The sequence below is a fragment of the Nothobranchius furzeri genome, chromosome 1 (assembly GCF_043380555.1).
Source record: "Nothobranchius furzeri strain GRZ-AD chromosome 1, NfurGRZ-RIMD1, whole genome shotgun sequence".
NCBI classification, from domain to species: domain Eukaryota; kingdom Metazoa; phylum Chordata; class Actinopteri; order Cyprinodontiformes; family Nothobranchiidae; genus Nothobranchius; species Nothobranchius furzeri.
In genome coordinates this window covers 92,441,432-92,457,353 of record NC_091741.1, presented here as the reverse complement: position 1 = coordinate 92,457,353, position 15,922 = coordinate 92,441,432, and the positions used below count along the sequence as shown (strand labels likewise).

At 42.0% G+C, this 15,922-nt stretch overlaps 1 protein-coding gene across 1 annotated transcript in view; it reads right to left on the bottom strand.

Moving 5' to 3' along the window:
* The window catches only part of trpc7b (transient receptor potential cation channel, subfamily C, member 7b), a 137,565-nt gene that overhangs the window by 118,351 nt on the left and 3,292 nt on the right, over positions 1-15,922 (bottom strand). The window contains exon 2 of the mRNA XM_015945689.3: positions 12,397-13,159. Coding sequence (XP_015801175.3) covers positions 12,397-13,159 — 763 coding nt within the window. The remainder of the gene's footprint in view (positions 1-12,396; positions 13,160-15,922) is intronic.

The following is a 15,922-nucleotide window of genomic DNA, read 5'->3' as shown; positions in this document are numbered from 1 at the left end:
TTTCTTTCTATGACACAAAACTTGAAAATGCGTTGTCTGAAACTGTATGAACAAACAACAACATTAAGCCATGCCAAAACACCTGGGGTCTCATTTATCAAACATTGCGTAGAATCCTTACAAAAACCGTACTTAAGCTCAGCAAAAAAAAAAAAGTACTTACGCCAAGAAGGTTTGTGATTTATCAAACATGGAGTACGCACAGCTGCACGCAATCTCCACTTCATAAATCGGAGACTAACGTGAATGTTTCTCAGCTGCATTTTAGTCACATCCCGCCATCACCACGCCCACTTACTGACATAAATAGTCAATGCAAAGTGCCTTGTGGCTCATGCATATACATAAGCCGGCTGCTGCAGCGCTCCGCCAATGACATGGCGACAGTAGATCAAGGCAGATCAAGGAAGCTCTATTTCACAGAAGCAGAAGTTGTGGTACTTGTGGGTGAGGTGGAGAAATGAAAGGAAGTGCTTTTGCAAAACAAATAAGAGAAAATCCACGCAGTGGCACAGCGTTGCTGAAGCCGTCAATGTTGTGAATTCTTCAGAGAGATCTGTGGCGGATATAAAAAGAAATGGTCCAATTGGGATTTGATCCCCCGACTCCCGGGTGAAAGTCACACGCGCTAACCAGTCACCCAAACGGAGATCTCCCTTGACCAAGTAGCCAGCGTGCATGATTAATCGGGTCACAGTGACAGGACACACTGTCACAGACGCATGACATTCTGTCTCAATCTGTCCCCCTGCTGATATTCTGCATTCCGTATTCCGCCACTAATTATTATGTTTGCTCCAAATTCAATTACCTTTAATTTTTCAATTCCTAGTGCTTTTGATCATTTTTGCAATTTTTAAACATTTTGTGACTGATTTAAGTCCATTTTATGCTTTGTTTATCTACTAATCTCTGATTCCTACTGTGGTATATTAACATATAGGTTTGATTACTAACATCACTGATTTATATTTTGATTTATATCAGCTGGCGTAGGCCAGGCGATGCCTGCACTGTCCTCTCACCACAGCCACGAATACACCTCATCAACAAGCACCAACACTGTATTGAAGCAGGCGGAGGGTGACTAGGGGTCTTAGCACAACTCTGTTGTCGCTTGGCTTCCCGGTGCTGGAGGATAGGAGGGGGATCTGGCCATCTGGTTGTGGTCTGGGTGCTGGGTCGCTTTGTTCGGCGCTGGGGGGGGAGCCTGCTCATCAGCTCCCCAGCAAAAAGGGTCACACTCTGGGAACTGGTGATGATTGTACCCTTTGTGCAGCAGTACCAGGACCAGAGTGAATAAAGTGTGTATGGGGAGTATGAGTGGGTGTTTGGCGTGCATTTTTGTGAGTCTTAGGTTGTATGTGTATGTGTTAGCATGAGGGAGGGAGTGTGTGACTGTGTTTGTGTATGACTGTATATGTCAGGTGGGGCCTTTGACTCCTCCCCTCTCCTGGCACTTCATTTGCTGCTATACATCTTCGCCTCCTCTCCCCCTGTCACACTTGATGTGGAGTGTGGTGCCTTGGTCTGCCTGAGGGTTCGCGGCTCCCGGGTCAGGGGGTTTAAGATTTTTAGCGTCTACCTGAATATTCCCGGTGGTTGCCTGGTGGGATCTGGGTCCCTGGGCTCTGCTGGGTCCTCGGCGGGGCTGGTCGCCCCAGTGTCCCAGGTCGCTGGGTCTCGGGCTCGGCCGGCTTGGGGGTGGGAGGCTGCGGGCGGGCCTGTGGGCTTGCTGCTGATATCCCCCTGGACTCTGCCGGCTGCTGGTTGTGGCCCCACGGGGCAATCCTCTGTGCCTCTCGAGGGGGACAGGGGCTTTTCTGGTCGCAGTCTTCCTGGGGTCCCTACACTCTGGGGCAGCTCCTGGATCTCTGAGACTTGGAACTCCTTCCATCTCCTGTGCATCTTTGGGGGGCAGATATGTGGCCCCTCACACTCTCTATTGGAAGCTCCTATAGAGAAACCTTACATATAAAAGCTTGGGAACACACACAGGTGCTCACATGGTGCTCTAAAAAGTAAGGACTTGGGCACATTTAACACATGTCGGCTGTGGTTGGCACTTAATGCACTGTGATTTATTATTGTGATTGTTCAGTAAAACAATGCAGCTCATCTGCCTCCCATTATGCCCCAGTCTATAAAGCCCTGTCTGTTCCTCATTGTCTCGTCGGTCCATTGTTTGTAATTCTGTCAGTCTCGTCTTGGATTACTTGTGTTCTTAGTCTTCTCATGTCTCAAGTATTTTTGGATCTCCAGATCATTATCTGGACTTTGGATGTTGGCTTCCAGCTTTTGGACTTATTTTGTTCTCCTTAAAAATAAAGGATTTTTCTTATTCTTCATATCTGCCTCGTGTCATCCTGGGTACTGCATTTTGGGTCCTACCAACACCGCACCGTGACAGCTATGTGTATTGCTTATTTGAAAACTGTTTACAGAACAGCCTCAGAATTGAGATTAAATATTTTTGATTGCAATAGTAAAAGAACTATTACAGGACAAGTTTTTCAATAAAATCAGAACATTAATATTTAAGTGCATGAATTAATGTGAGAGAGAGAGAGAGAGAGAGAGAGAGAGAGAGAGAGAGACCGAGCGGAGCGGAGGCAGCTCTGTCTTGTCAAATGCACCACGTACATTACGAAAAAAGTTACTTTAAATATTAAACTAAGCTGAAGAAAACCTAGGGAGTAGTGAAGAAATGTGAGCAACAGTGAAGCAAGCACAGAGAGATCTGTTACTGTCTGTGTGTGTGCGTGCATGGATGGGCCGGATGGACTGAGCTCCTGGCTGCAGAGTTTTGTGTGTAGGGAGGGGCGGGCGCTCTATGTGACTGGCCAATCACAGAGCGTGAAGACAGTCAGTTACTCAATGAGGATTTTTCTTCAGCACGATTACAGATATTTACGAGTTTTACTCGTTTCATGCTCGTATTCGTCAAAAATGCTTTATTCATACCGGATGCTCGTCTGAAACTTTCTGGAGCTCTGCATCTGGATCCGTACCACACCCAAGCTGGTGTTGCAGCCCTGATCTGGCTTTCCTTCATGCAGTGTTTCTTAACCCTGGTCCTCAGCGCCCCCTTCCTAAAAGGTTTAGGTGTGTACCTGCTGCCACTCACCTGGTCTAAATGAATGAGTGATTAACAGGTTTCTGCAACACTTGAAGTCATCCTGAGAAGGCAATGCAGATACTGTATGTAAATCAGGTGGCTAAAGCAGAGACATGGAAAACATGCAGGAAAGGGTGGTGCTTGATAATTGCTAGTGTATTATTCATTTGGGTAGAAATTGGCCATATGGCCAAAAATCTATATCACAATATACTATTTTATTCTATTTATTCTATTCAATTTATTTATTTATATCAAAATTGACATTTTTACACTGTCACATAGCAGAGGAATTTTAGCAGAACAAATACTTCTAGAACATTTAGTTTTTTAAACTTGTTTTTAAAAATAAACATTTTAAGTAATTTTTATGTTGTGTTATGATTCATTCTCCAAAAATTGCAACACAAAAATCTTCATAAAATGAATAAAAACGAAGATATATGAATAAAATACAAGCTGAATGTGTTCAAAACATTAAATTTATGAATAGTATGAACTGATGTGAAAAATGTAAAAACAGAAATAACATTTCTTCCTACTTTCCTGATTCATTTAATCACATTTCACATTTTTCATTGTCTCATAGAGGTTAAGTTTTGCTTCAGTGGTGGATAACTGCAGGTTAAATGTAGCCTGGCCTGCCAGGCTCGTCCTCTGTTTAACTCTGCACAGAGAATGAGTCTGGTCACTCACAGGCAGAGAGGCACATGAGGGGCGGGACTAGCCAGCTCAAAATTAACCAATCGGAAAATAGACCGAAATGCCGACTGTACCGCTTGACGCTGTAGTTTTTTAGCTGTAGTCAAAAACGGCGTCTGGCGACAGCGCAAACATCTTTCTTTAGAAGAAAGGCTTTTAGCACTTCTACTTGTTGTGGCTTTAAAAACACGTCCAAGTCATTTAGAACAGAGGAAAGAGCCTCAGCGAACTCTGCTTCAGTCACCATGTTTATGACAAACTCGACGTTGTGGTGTGTGACGTACGCTACTCAGCGCTGATTGGCTCGGTTAGAATTCTCAGGGGGTGGGGTTATTTGAATAGGAGAGTTCCCCAGACCCTTTCTCTGTGCAGAATTAAACAGAAGAGGAATCTGGCAGGCCAGGCTAGGTAAAATGATGATTTTCTGCATTTTTATTCAACAATAATAAATACGATTGGAGGTTTATTCTTTTTCTCTGCCCACGGTTGAGCGACGCTCTGATCAGCGGGTCTGGGGTTATTACAGGTCAGACCCACGGTGCCGGGGGAATTTTTTAAAATATGGCTTGTTTTGAAGACGTAATCTTGAAGTGGATCAATTTGAGCAGTATTTAATCTAACTTTTGGGAGGATTTGTGGTCCTAATGTAAAACCAACATGATTTAGGATGGATGAAAGTGTTGGATACAGAAAGATGAAACAAACCCAACCTCTACCTTTGTCTCTGAGTTAAAGCTCTAAACTAAAGAGTCCAGCTTAGAAAGATCAGCTTTCTTTAGAAAGGACACACACAGATCACTATGGGTTTTATTTGAGTTCTTATCTCAAACACCAGCAGGACTATTTCAGAAGTTAGATTAAGATCTTGTCTTGTTTTAGAAATATGAAAAAAACTTTTTCTAAATGCACAAATATAACCGTGTGCACCCACAAAATCATGAATCTTTGATGTTTTCATCAAGAGGCAAAGTGCATTTTACAATTTTTATTTCACCTAAGAGGAGATTGGATGTAAAATAAGTAGTTCTATGGGGTAATAAAGAGATAGAAGTGCACTAGGAAATCCATTAAATATGAGAGCTCAATGATTAAGTTCAGCCATTGAATACATCAAAGCACATGCAAGGTTTGAAATGTACTCATCTAACATTATTTTTTTCCCAACAATATACTCTAACTCTACTAAAACTCTGAATATGAAAATACTCAATAAAATAATTGAAAAACCACAGCAGACGAGAGAGCTAAGCCTAGATATGGGATCAGAGACTCGGTCAACCGCCTGAAGCTATGACTTGCTATCCTCCTGAGATCGTCCATAGTTTTGACTTGGAGGTCTACCGCACCCATGTAGGGGCCATAATGAGGATGCAAATTATCAAGGAATAGCTCTTTAAAGTCCTTTTCCTCTTCCATCCCCTTTTTACGTTCTGAACCAAAGTACGCGTCAAAGAGGTGTAGGTAGAAAGCTTGTGGGTCTTCATTACAACCTTGTTTGACTGACAAAGCTAACTTTAAACTAGGGATGCACCGACGGATCGGCATTTGATCCTAATTGGCCGATAGCGCCCCTATCGGTTTTGATCGGAGTTTTCAAAATAGATCAAAGCAGACCGATCAGGTAGGGTTGTCACGGTAACCGGTGTAGCGGTAAACCCCGGTAAAAAAGTTGACAATAATAATAACCGTCTTGTTTTTTAAAAAACTATATTATCTCGGTGGGTTTACCGTGGCTGCGGTGTAGGCGCGGTGACCCTTACCAGCCACCGTATCATCTGCTGAAGTTGCCGGCGGCACATGCGCACATTGTTGTTTACAACCAAAACTTTCTTGAAGCTAAAGCTGAAATAATGGCCAAAGGAGGAGACGGCAGCGCTCAGGAGGACATTTCTTATCCCTCAACGAAGACAAAGTGGGAAGTACGGGCATCTTTTGGATATTTGAAGAATGCCGAGGGACAATTGATAGAAGACGGCTATCCTGTTTTCAGCACGTGCAGAAAAAGTGTCTGTGAAAGGCAGCAACGCTTCAAATCTCATGACACATCTGCGTGACCATCACCCACTACTCTACAGTCAACGCAAGGCAAATTAGCGTTAGCGTTTTAGCTAAAATGCATGATCCGAGGATTTGGGTTGAGGGAGAATGCAACGAGTCGCTATATAAAGCAGCCGCAGCGCCGCTACCTGCATATAAACCGTGTCGCGGACACCGCCATGTTGAAATGGCGCTATGCATTATGGGGCTCCCAGGGGCAGATAAGAGTTGGTCTCTCTCCGAGAATAATTGTGAATTTAACAATGACTACTGCCTGATGACATTTTCCCACATCTGCAAAGCTCACTGGAAGGACACAAACCAAGGACAATATTTTCCTGATATAGGGTTTATTACTCAAGTAAGGGTAAAAAAGTATCTGATTAGAAGGCTACTTGAGTACTGAGTATCATCTGATCTAATATTTTTAAAATGATGACATCAAACAGACATAAAATAAGAAGTTATGGGCAAATATTGGTATTTTAAAGACTAAAGGGGAAAAATGTAAACAAATAAACAACATCATTACAAAATAACACATTTTAGGCAAAATTTAGACACAAATTGAGGACAATATTTCCTGACATACAGGGTTTATTTAATTGTGTGAAAATGTAGCATGTTTGAAAAAAATACCACGATAATACCGAAAACCGTGGAAATTTTGGTCACAATAACCGTGAGGTTAAATTTTCACACCGTGACAATCCTAATACAGACCATTTTAGATTAGGTTACACTTCCTTTATTCCCAAATTATGTAGTTTGTAGCACTCATTATAATGTTGTAGAAAATTTCTGGCCAATCCACGTGATCGGTATCGGTGATCGGTATCGGTGATCAGCGTTCTTTGATATCGGTATCAGTGATCGGCAGCAAAAAACCTGATCGGTGCATCCCTACTTTAAACCAGCTTCTTTAGCACCGTAAGTATATTCTCTTCGAATTGCAGCTTCTAGCCGGTCGTAATCATTTGCAATCGCATCATGCGGGCGATCAATGAATGAACCCACTGCATCAGAGGTCAACCTTATCAGAAAGATCTTGTCCTCGAGAGTTACTCCAGGAGATCTCTGAAAATGGTGTCAAAGGTCACTAAGATATGTATCAACTGGGTATGAATTACCTGGTCGAGGATTGAATCTCTTTATGCTACGAGACATCCTATAGATGTCAGCCATGGTCACAGGTGAATGTGATTGGGCTGGCTGGAAGGCTGGCAAGGACAACGCAGCAGCTGGTGGATAATGCTGAGCTGGAGGTGGGTAATGTTGCTGAGCAGCAGGAGGGTATAGAACTCCGGGAGTTGACGTCACTTCTCCCGGCATGCAACAGTTCAAATCGAAACGGCGCCATCTTGGCAGGCAGAAGCCCGCAGCTGGACTATTTGTTATTGTCAGAAAACTCAATCCAATGGTAAATATGGTAGATTGCTGTTGTGACCCAGGATGCAGAACAGACGCGGACGACATAAGGGATGAGCCATCTACAGGATGAGCCGTCTACAGGATTCCCCAAGATCTGGAGCACCGCAAACGTTGGATCATTGCAGTAAAAGGCGCTAGTGACTGGGCTGAAATGAAACTGTGGGATCCCGAGAGTAAAGGTTTTCGCTTATGCAGCGACCACTTCATATCAGGTACTTAAACCAACGTTTCCTCAACTGCACATAGTGTTTATTTTAAATGTTTTTATTACGATTCTTAGTGGGCTTCCTAAACTTATTTAGGCGTGGCTTTTTCTGTCTTATTACTCATAGCAGCAAGTAAACGTCACGTAAAACGTTGCTTCGTGATTTCTGCGTGTTGCCGTTTACGTGTTTTATGATCACAGCAATTAACCGGCTAAGCTGTATTTAATTTTTAAGCAATGGTTGATCAATTGTCAGATCACACACATAAAAAGCACTTTGGATTGCTATTATCTGTCTCACCGAGACAGCTCTCAGACAGATCATGAGACGCTCCTGCCTGACATATTTATTTTATTCACGTAAAAAAAATCAAACTAGTGATTTCTCTTGGCGTTCAGTTTATACATTCAAACAGCACAGCACTCTATTTAAACTACTTACATGTAAATCTATGTTATTTGTCCATCCATCCATTTTTATCCGCTTATCCGGAGTCGGGTTGCGGGGGAAGTAGCGTCGAGAGGCCCAGACTTCCCTCTCCCCAGCCACTTGGGCTAGCTCCTCCGGGGGAATCCCAAGGGGTTCCCCGGCTAGGTCTGGTAAGAAGTCCGCTCCGACAGCTTCTGGCAATTTAAAAAAGTATCCCAGGGGCACGGTAAGGGTCGGAGATGTTTAGTCTATTTAATTTCTGACTTTATAAAACAATTTCTTCGGTTTTAAAGTGTGAAGTAAACTCCGACAAAGTAAAATCCAAGCCGATCCCGTTCAATTTGTTTACATTTGTTGCCTGCCAACATGGCGTCTACTCTCTGAGAGTCAAGTGACGTCCGGAGCTCTATTGTTGAGCTTGTTGGGGAGCTGGTACCATCACCGCAGCAGCACCGGCAGGTGCAGCAGGTGGGTAATGTGGGGCTGGAGACCCCGGTGGGTGTGGTTGAGCTGGCTGGGGAGCTAGTTCAGCCACACCACCGGGTGGGGGCAGTGGTGCTGGAGGAGGTGGGCATGGTGCAGTCGGCTGGAGAGCCAGCACAGCCACACCAGATGTGCCGGCAGCAGGAGGAGCAGGTGGAACCGGGAGGGTTGAAGGGGTCCCCCTTCTTCCTCCAGTGAGCTCAGAAATCTGTGATTTTAAATCAGTAATTTCCATCTTCCTCTCTCGCACGTCATGCCTGGTTGCTAAGAGATCAATCTTCAGAGCATTTTTCTCAACCTCCAAAGTAGCAGATTGATTTTCTGCTTTAAGTTGCTTTTCCAACAACACTTCATTCTCTCTTAGAGCTTTATCCAGCTCCTTTTTGCCATCTTCAGAGTCGGAGCCACCTCTCTGCCTCTGCTCAGAAGCTTAGAAAGTGTGCGCATCGCGCCTCGTGTAGCCACGTGACTCTCAACTAGTGATGGGAATTCCGGCTCTTTTTAGAGAGCCGGTTCTTTTGGCTCAGCTCACCAAAAAGAGCCGGCCAAGTGGCTCCTCAGATTTTCTGTTGCGTAGAGTACATTTATGACCAAAATAATGCTAAACTATATGTAAAATAATTTACTAATGTAAAAAAAGAGCAGTATATCAAATATTTATCATTTCTATGGATTTAATAACTGAACACTTTAAGAAATCTCCACTTCCCTACTGCTGGCGCTCATTTTCTCACCGTCTTCGTCGCACTCTCCTCTCTCTCGCTCGCCTTTTTCCTCCTCCTCATTCCCTCTCGTCTCCCTCCACCCGCATGTGCTCTGCTGTGTGTCTGTCGAAGTATGATCCTCCCTCTTCCCCGCCCCAACTGCTCTGTGTGTGGACAGTCTGGAGACACAGTTACACATGTTGACCAATCGCCTGTAGCTTTCACCAAGGCAGGGGGGAGGGGGGAGGGGAGGGGACGGCTCCCAATGACAAGCCGGCTCCCGTTGTTCACTTCAAAGAGCCGGCTCTTAGAGCCGTTTCGTTCGCGACCGACACATCACTACTCTCAACTTCCTTAACCCAGAGGTGAGCTAGAAGGAGACCAAACCGCCCCAGGGAAGTACAGGAAGTAGCGCTAATTTCTGGCTAATTAAATAGCCTAGGCGTCCCTGGTGTAATTCTGATTTAAAAACAGAATTAATATCCGGTATTCTCGTCAGAAAAACTACCGTTTTGCGGAGTTAGTGTGCTAATAATCCCGGTTGACAGGGAGACCGTATTAGCGAGCAGCTAAATGCTATGTGGGAATCAGTTTTCTGGCCCAGTAACTCAAGCTTACAACAGTGACAAAACCACACGAATAATGCAGCAGAATCACTCAGACATGACAGACTCATACACATAAATGTGTTTATCTTAAAGTATCAACAAATAGGTAATTACCTGCAGTTTAGCTCAAATGAAGCTTTCAAATAGACATTCAGACTTTGAATGACAAGGGAGAAGAGCGCCCCTTGGTGGCGAATAACGAGATCACCCTCGTTTTTCACCCAGACAAAGAAAATAGATTTTGAAATTAATTAATAATTCAAAAACCAATCGAAGTGTACAATTTTAATAAATCTGGCTGGTAATCGCCAATATGTAATGTTAATAAATAGTATGTTTGGTTAGGTAAATTGCTTTAAGAGCTATTTATAGTATTAACACCACTTGTGACCAAAAGCTGTGACACTATCTAAATAGAATATCACCTGCTTGGTCGTATTGTTTTAATCAGAATCTAGGATTATTTTATTCATTAGGGAATCGTACACACTTTGTTTGATTCAAGAAACAGTCAGGTTTATAAAAGTACGAATTTATTTTACAAACAATTTAAAACTTGACAGATTAACTAAGCATTTACTGTAATTGATGGAACTGAAAGGTGATGTAGAACCTATGTGTGAATGTAATGTAGTGAGAATCTTTGTATCTCGGAGAGCTGAGTTCTGGATGTAAAAGAATTTGGATTGCTTAAGCTATAAATAGATTATTAGCAAAACCACATTCAGACACAATCTCACTGTGTTCTACGTACCCAAGCGGAGACGCCCTTTTGGATCTGAGATGTCAGGAGGGGGTCAGAGACCCCGGTACCGGAGTCCGTAGACTAACTCCTCGTACGACCAGGTCAGTCCAGGGTCATCTTCCAGGTAACAACAGTCGGAAGTAGTTTGCATCTCAGGAATAACTTTTAAGGAGTTGTAACAATATCTGCTTTGTTCTGCAGGAAACTATCTTGTTGTTATCAGCTTCGCAGGTGCGGAAAAGGTTTAAAGGTTTTGACGACGTGTCAAAATCTTTGCTGGTTAAAGAGGTTTGCTAAAGATGGCCGGTCTGAAGCTTGCTCTAGAACTCGTAAATCACTCAAAACCATCTAGTTTTAAAGAATTGATATTACGGTTTGGACAGCCAATCAGGGGCTGACAAGTTTGAGAGATATTACCAAGAATCTCAGAAACACACCCTCTTTGATCTGGAGACTATGACTCTGGGCAAAAGGTTAACTATGTGTCATGCGTTAACTTAACTTTACTCTGTCTTTGTGTGAATGCAAATGTTATGACCTCGTCAGGTAAACATACTACAACAATCATTGAGCACAGATTAATGAAACATTTCATCATTTATAATTACTATAAGTAATGAAAGCAGAGTTATAACTAGAGACGTGTATTAGTGAAATTCTGACAACACAATGTATATATATATATATATATATATATATATATATATATATATATATATATATACATATATATATATATATATATATATATATGTATATATATATATATATGTATATATATATATATATATATATATATATATATATATATATATATATATATATATATATATATATACATATATATATAAATATATATGTATATATATATATATATATATATATATATATATATATACATATATATATATATATATATATGTATATATATATATATATGTATATATATATATATGTATATATATATATATATATATGTATATATATATATATATATATATATATATATATATATATATATATATTGCGATACATTCAGTCAGACGTTTATAGCGATTTTTTAACTGAATGTATTGTAGGAATAGTCAATAAACAGTTAAAACAGAGAAGTGACATGTTTAACATGAAGTATCTGAACCATAATAGAGGGATTGACTATTAACCACAGTTAAACCCCCGTAAAAATGGCTCCAACACGGCCTATAAAAAACGGACAATAGCATGACCCAAAAAATCCCCCCAAAAAAGTGAAACTGAAAACGTGCGGAACCAGTGACAACAACCATCGGGACTGCAGCACTTCCACCTAGGAAGCAGTTGAAGTCTCCTGTGTGGGAATATTTCAGCTTTATTAGATATTTTCCCACACAGGAGACTTTGACCACTTCCTAGGTGGAAATGGAGCATTCCCAATGGTTGTTGTCACTGGTTCTGCTTCTGCTGCATGCATACATTCAGCTTCACTCGTGTTTTTGTCCGTGTGAGTCGTGCTATTATCTTTTTGTTTTTCATAGGTTAACCTCAATAATGAGTCAAACCGGTTAATCCCTGGAACCCTACTTTTCAGCAGTCATGCTTCTTTTTCAGGCAAAAAATCTTTTTATAAGTTGCATTTTTTTAAAGTTGTTAATATTATGTGTGTTATGTTGTTGTTTTAGTATTAATGTTTGTTATTCAGTTTCTGAATGGTGAAGGTCCAAACCAACAGTTTGGTAATTCCACTTGAGGCGTACGGCATCATTTTAAATTTTTCCGGTAATACCGTACACCTTGGTAAAATGTAGACAAAGCTAGAGGGTATTAAAATTTGGATACTGCCCAAGTCTAGATTCTTTATCTTTTTAGTTATTCTACACAATCATAAATTAGATGTTTCCTGAGAGTCGTTTTGCTTTTCTTAACAAATGAGTGAGAGGTAAGGATGACACATTACCTTAAACTCTGTCTCAATGTTGGCCAGTCTGGCCAGTTCGTTGCTCAGCTCGAGGGCAGTGAGCACTGGGTCTTCACTGCTGAGCGACAGGTAAGCTGCACTGGCCAGACCCTTGTATGCATTCATCCTGGAGCGCGAGTGGCTGAACGAGTCTTTCTTCTGCTTCTCCACACACTCTGAACACTTACAGAAGTAGTCATGAGGCCTTTCTATGCGGGTCCCCTTGGTCAGCAGGATGTGAACGATCTCATACTCCTGGCAGTGAGCTGCCAGGATGATGGGAGTGATGTCGTGTGAGAAGCGCGTCCCATCTTCGTCATAGGCATAAAAGTCATCATCTCTCATTTCCTGCTCCAGGGGGCTCAGAGCCAGCCGGAGACCTCCACCGAAAGCTGGATGAGCGAGAATGGCTTCAACGATTCGAACGTAACCTTTAGAGATAGCCAAAAGGAGGCCATCGCCAATCCTCGCCAAGCCGTCTTTCTTTAGCAGCTGCTCAGTCACCTCCAGGTGCTCATTACCCACCGCAAGCTGCAAAGCATTCTGGCCCATGTAATCCACACAGTTAAAGTTTAGAGTTTTGGACTCCTCCAACATCTTTCGCACCACAGGAATGTTTCCATACTCTGCAGCATCCAGGAATCGTTCCTCCTCTGCAGTGAGTGGGGAGCCACGCTCATTAAACATATAAGCAGGACCTCGCACCGCCTGGCGACGCCCCTTCTCTCTGAGCGTGGTGTGTCGGCGATGGATGGCTTCCACCCTGGGGCAGTGGAGGGAGACAGAGAATGATTTACATAAATACAACAGAAATAGGACAGAAATGTGTTTAAAAATCAAGCAAAGTCGTGATGGAGGTTTCAGTTAGAGGCCAGAATAAAAAAGAGTCTTATCTTCCTTTTTCAGATAGTCTGTGGCAAACACAAGAAGCGTTGTTTAACACTGATCTTGGAGAAAGCATTGCAGCTATGGCAAAAGCAGTCCTGGTCAGAGGAGCAATCTGCTACCAAATACCAAAAGGTCAAAGTTCGGTGCTGTCAGCAAAAAGGTCAAAGTTCGGTGCTGTCAGCAGCTTTGACTGCCATGACTGAAATCGAGTTGTCAGCTCAACGGGCTTCATCATGAAAATAAATAAATGACTCTGTTCCAGTGACCGTCCACAGAAATCAGCCAGAGTTGATGCAACGTTACGCTCGCGCAGACAAACATGTCTGTTTAGCTTTATTTTTTTTTTTAGGGATAAGTATTCAAAATGTTGCAGAGGGGGTAAAAAAGATTATCTGCTTTACTTGTGCATTTTTGTTTCATTCATGTTTCACATTTATGAAACTGCAGAAAGGTCTTTAAACTACATCAATGAAAACATCTATTTGTTAGCATGATGGGTTCATAATCAAATCAGGCGTCACTAATGAAATAAGGATCAGGTTCTTATAATAAACCCCTTCTTTACACCGTGTGTGTGTGTGTGTGTGTGTGTGTGTGTGTGTGTGTGTGTGTGTGTGTGTGTGTGTGTGTGTGTGTGTGCGTGTGCGTGCGCACGCACATGCGTGAAGAGAAAGCAGGACATAGGAAAAAGAGGTGAAAATGGAAACCTGCTCATGGTAGATATATTCACCCAGGGGTGCTTAAGGATGTGAAGCTGAGAAAATGAAGCAAGCTCACCGAGGCAAGTCCTCCGTGTGTGTGTACGTGTGCGCGTGAGTGTGTGTGTGTGTATTCAGAATGCTGTGATTAACCTGTATGAAAGGTCCATATTTTATTTTGATTTACATTCACACAATCAAATGACTCAAGACTGTCAATCACTGCAAGATGAAAAATAAAAACCATTAGCTTACTGAAATTCTGTTAGCTAGGCAGTTTCAGGCTATGCATGCATAATGAGGACACTAAATGATCTTCTAAAACTAATGGAAACCAGTTCAGGCATGATGGGGCAAGTGATACCAATGTGGAGTTTTGTTTTTTTTCAAAGGTTGCTGTTTGTTGTGATTTATTATGAAACATTAAGCTAGGACGGATGCCACGTTTCTCCATCAGCCTCAGACATGCTATTTTTAGAAGCCTGAGAGGATTCCTCATAAACAAAGGGGCAGTCTGGCTACATGCCCATTTAGATAACCTTAGTAAGGTAACTAATCACCATTTTCTATCATTTTTTATCCCTGCCTCCATCCATCTCTGATCGGTTGTGATTTGGTTTAGAGACATAATTTATCTGCATCCTTTCTGAGTCAGATTACAGTGACACAGACAAGAGGAAGCCCTCACGATAGAGATGGATAGATAGAGGACAACATGTTTCTGTGCTGAGGCAGTAGTGATTACACACACGCACGCACCTACATACACACTCACACACATACATATGCACGCACGCGCACACACACGGGCACACACGTAACCGTTTACAGCAGGTGTGTGATTCTACACATTACTAAAGCCAGATTAAATGATTTGGCACATTTTTAGAGCTCCCACTGCCTTTTAAACAACTCATGTGGACGTTATTCTCTCTCCAATCGCTCTAGAGTTCATTTTCTGCCTGGCAGTTGAACAGAAGTCTGATGATCACCCAACTGTATAATTCTCTGTCTGTCTAAACCACAGTTTTTCAACATCAGACTCTTAAATGCCTCCAGCATCATTTACTGATATGTACTCTTCATACTTTGGTGGCTTTTGAAACCATTTAATAAAACATTTCACTTCCAGTGGCTATAATAAAATCTACCAACCATATCAAGGTGAAAATCCATCAAATGCTTCAGCTGACAGTAAAAATGGACCACTAAAGGTAATAAAGTGCTATACAAATAAAGGTGGATTGGATTGGAAACCACAGGATAAAGTGGTTATTAGGGATTTTGTGTTGAAGCCATTGAAGTTGAGTTTTCCCACAGTCACTGAACCTATCCTGGACTCTACTTACATGCTCAGAGTTCAAATGTCATGCAGAAAGACAAAGAGATAAACTGGAGGCAGCATAATGGACAAGGTGACTCAGAAGATTAGTAACAATGTTATACTTTATGCCAAGTGTCCTTCTGAAGTTTAATAATAAAACATAAATCCAAACATGAGAACCAGTTTCTGTTTTTTGGCCCAACATGTGAGAACTGATAAGTTTATCATTACAGTGCTGTTGAAGTTACTTACACAGAAACAGGACTGATGATTCTTATTTGATTTGACACCATGACTGCAGAATGAAACACCTTCCTGTTTAGAGGAGTCACCTCCAAAGCATGCAAGGTCCCTTCATTATAAAGCAAAAGTACATGTCGGATTCCCTTACTAACGCTCAGCAGGGCTCTGAGATCCTAAAGAAGCAGTCAGCTGGAAGAATCCCCGATCAGCAGGATGAGGCTGGTTTTTAGCGCCTATGGTGCACACAGATAGAACCGCCTTCCTCATGACGTCAAATGTGCCCCGACTACAACTTTTAAAAGTGTGGCTGACTGAAAAAAATATTTTAAAATATTCTTTCTGACTATAGTCAGTCAGTCTGAGTTTTTCATGC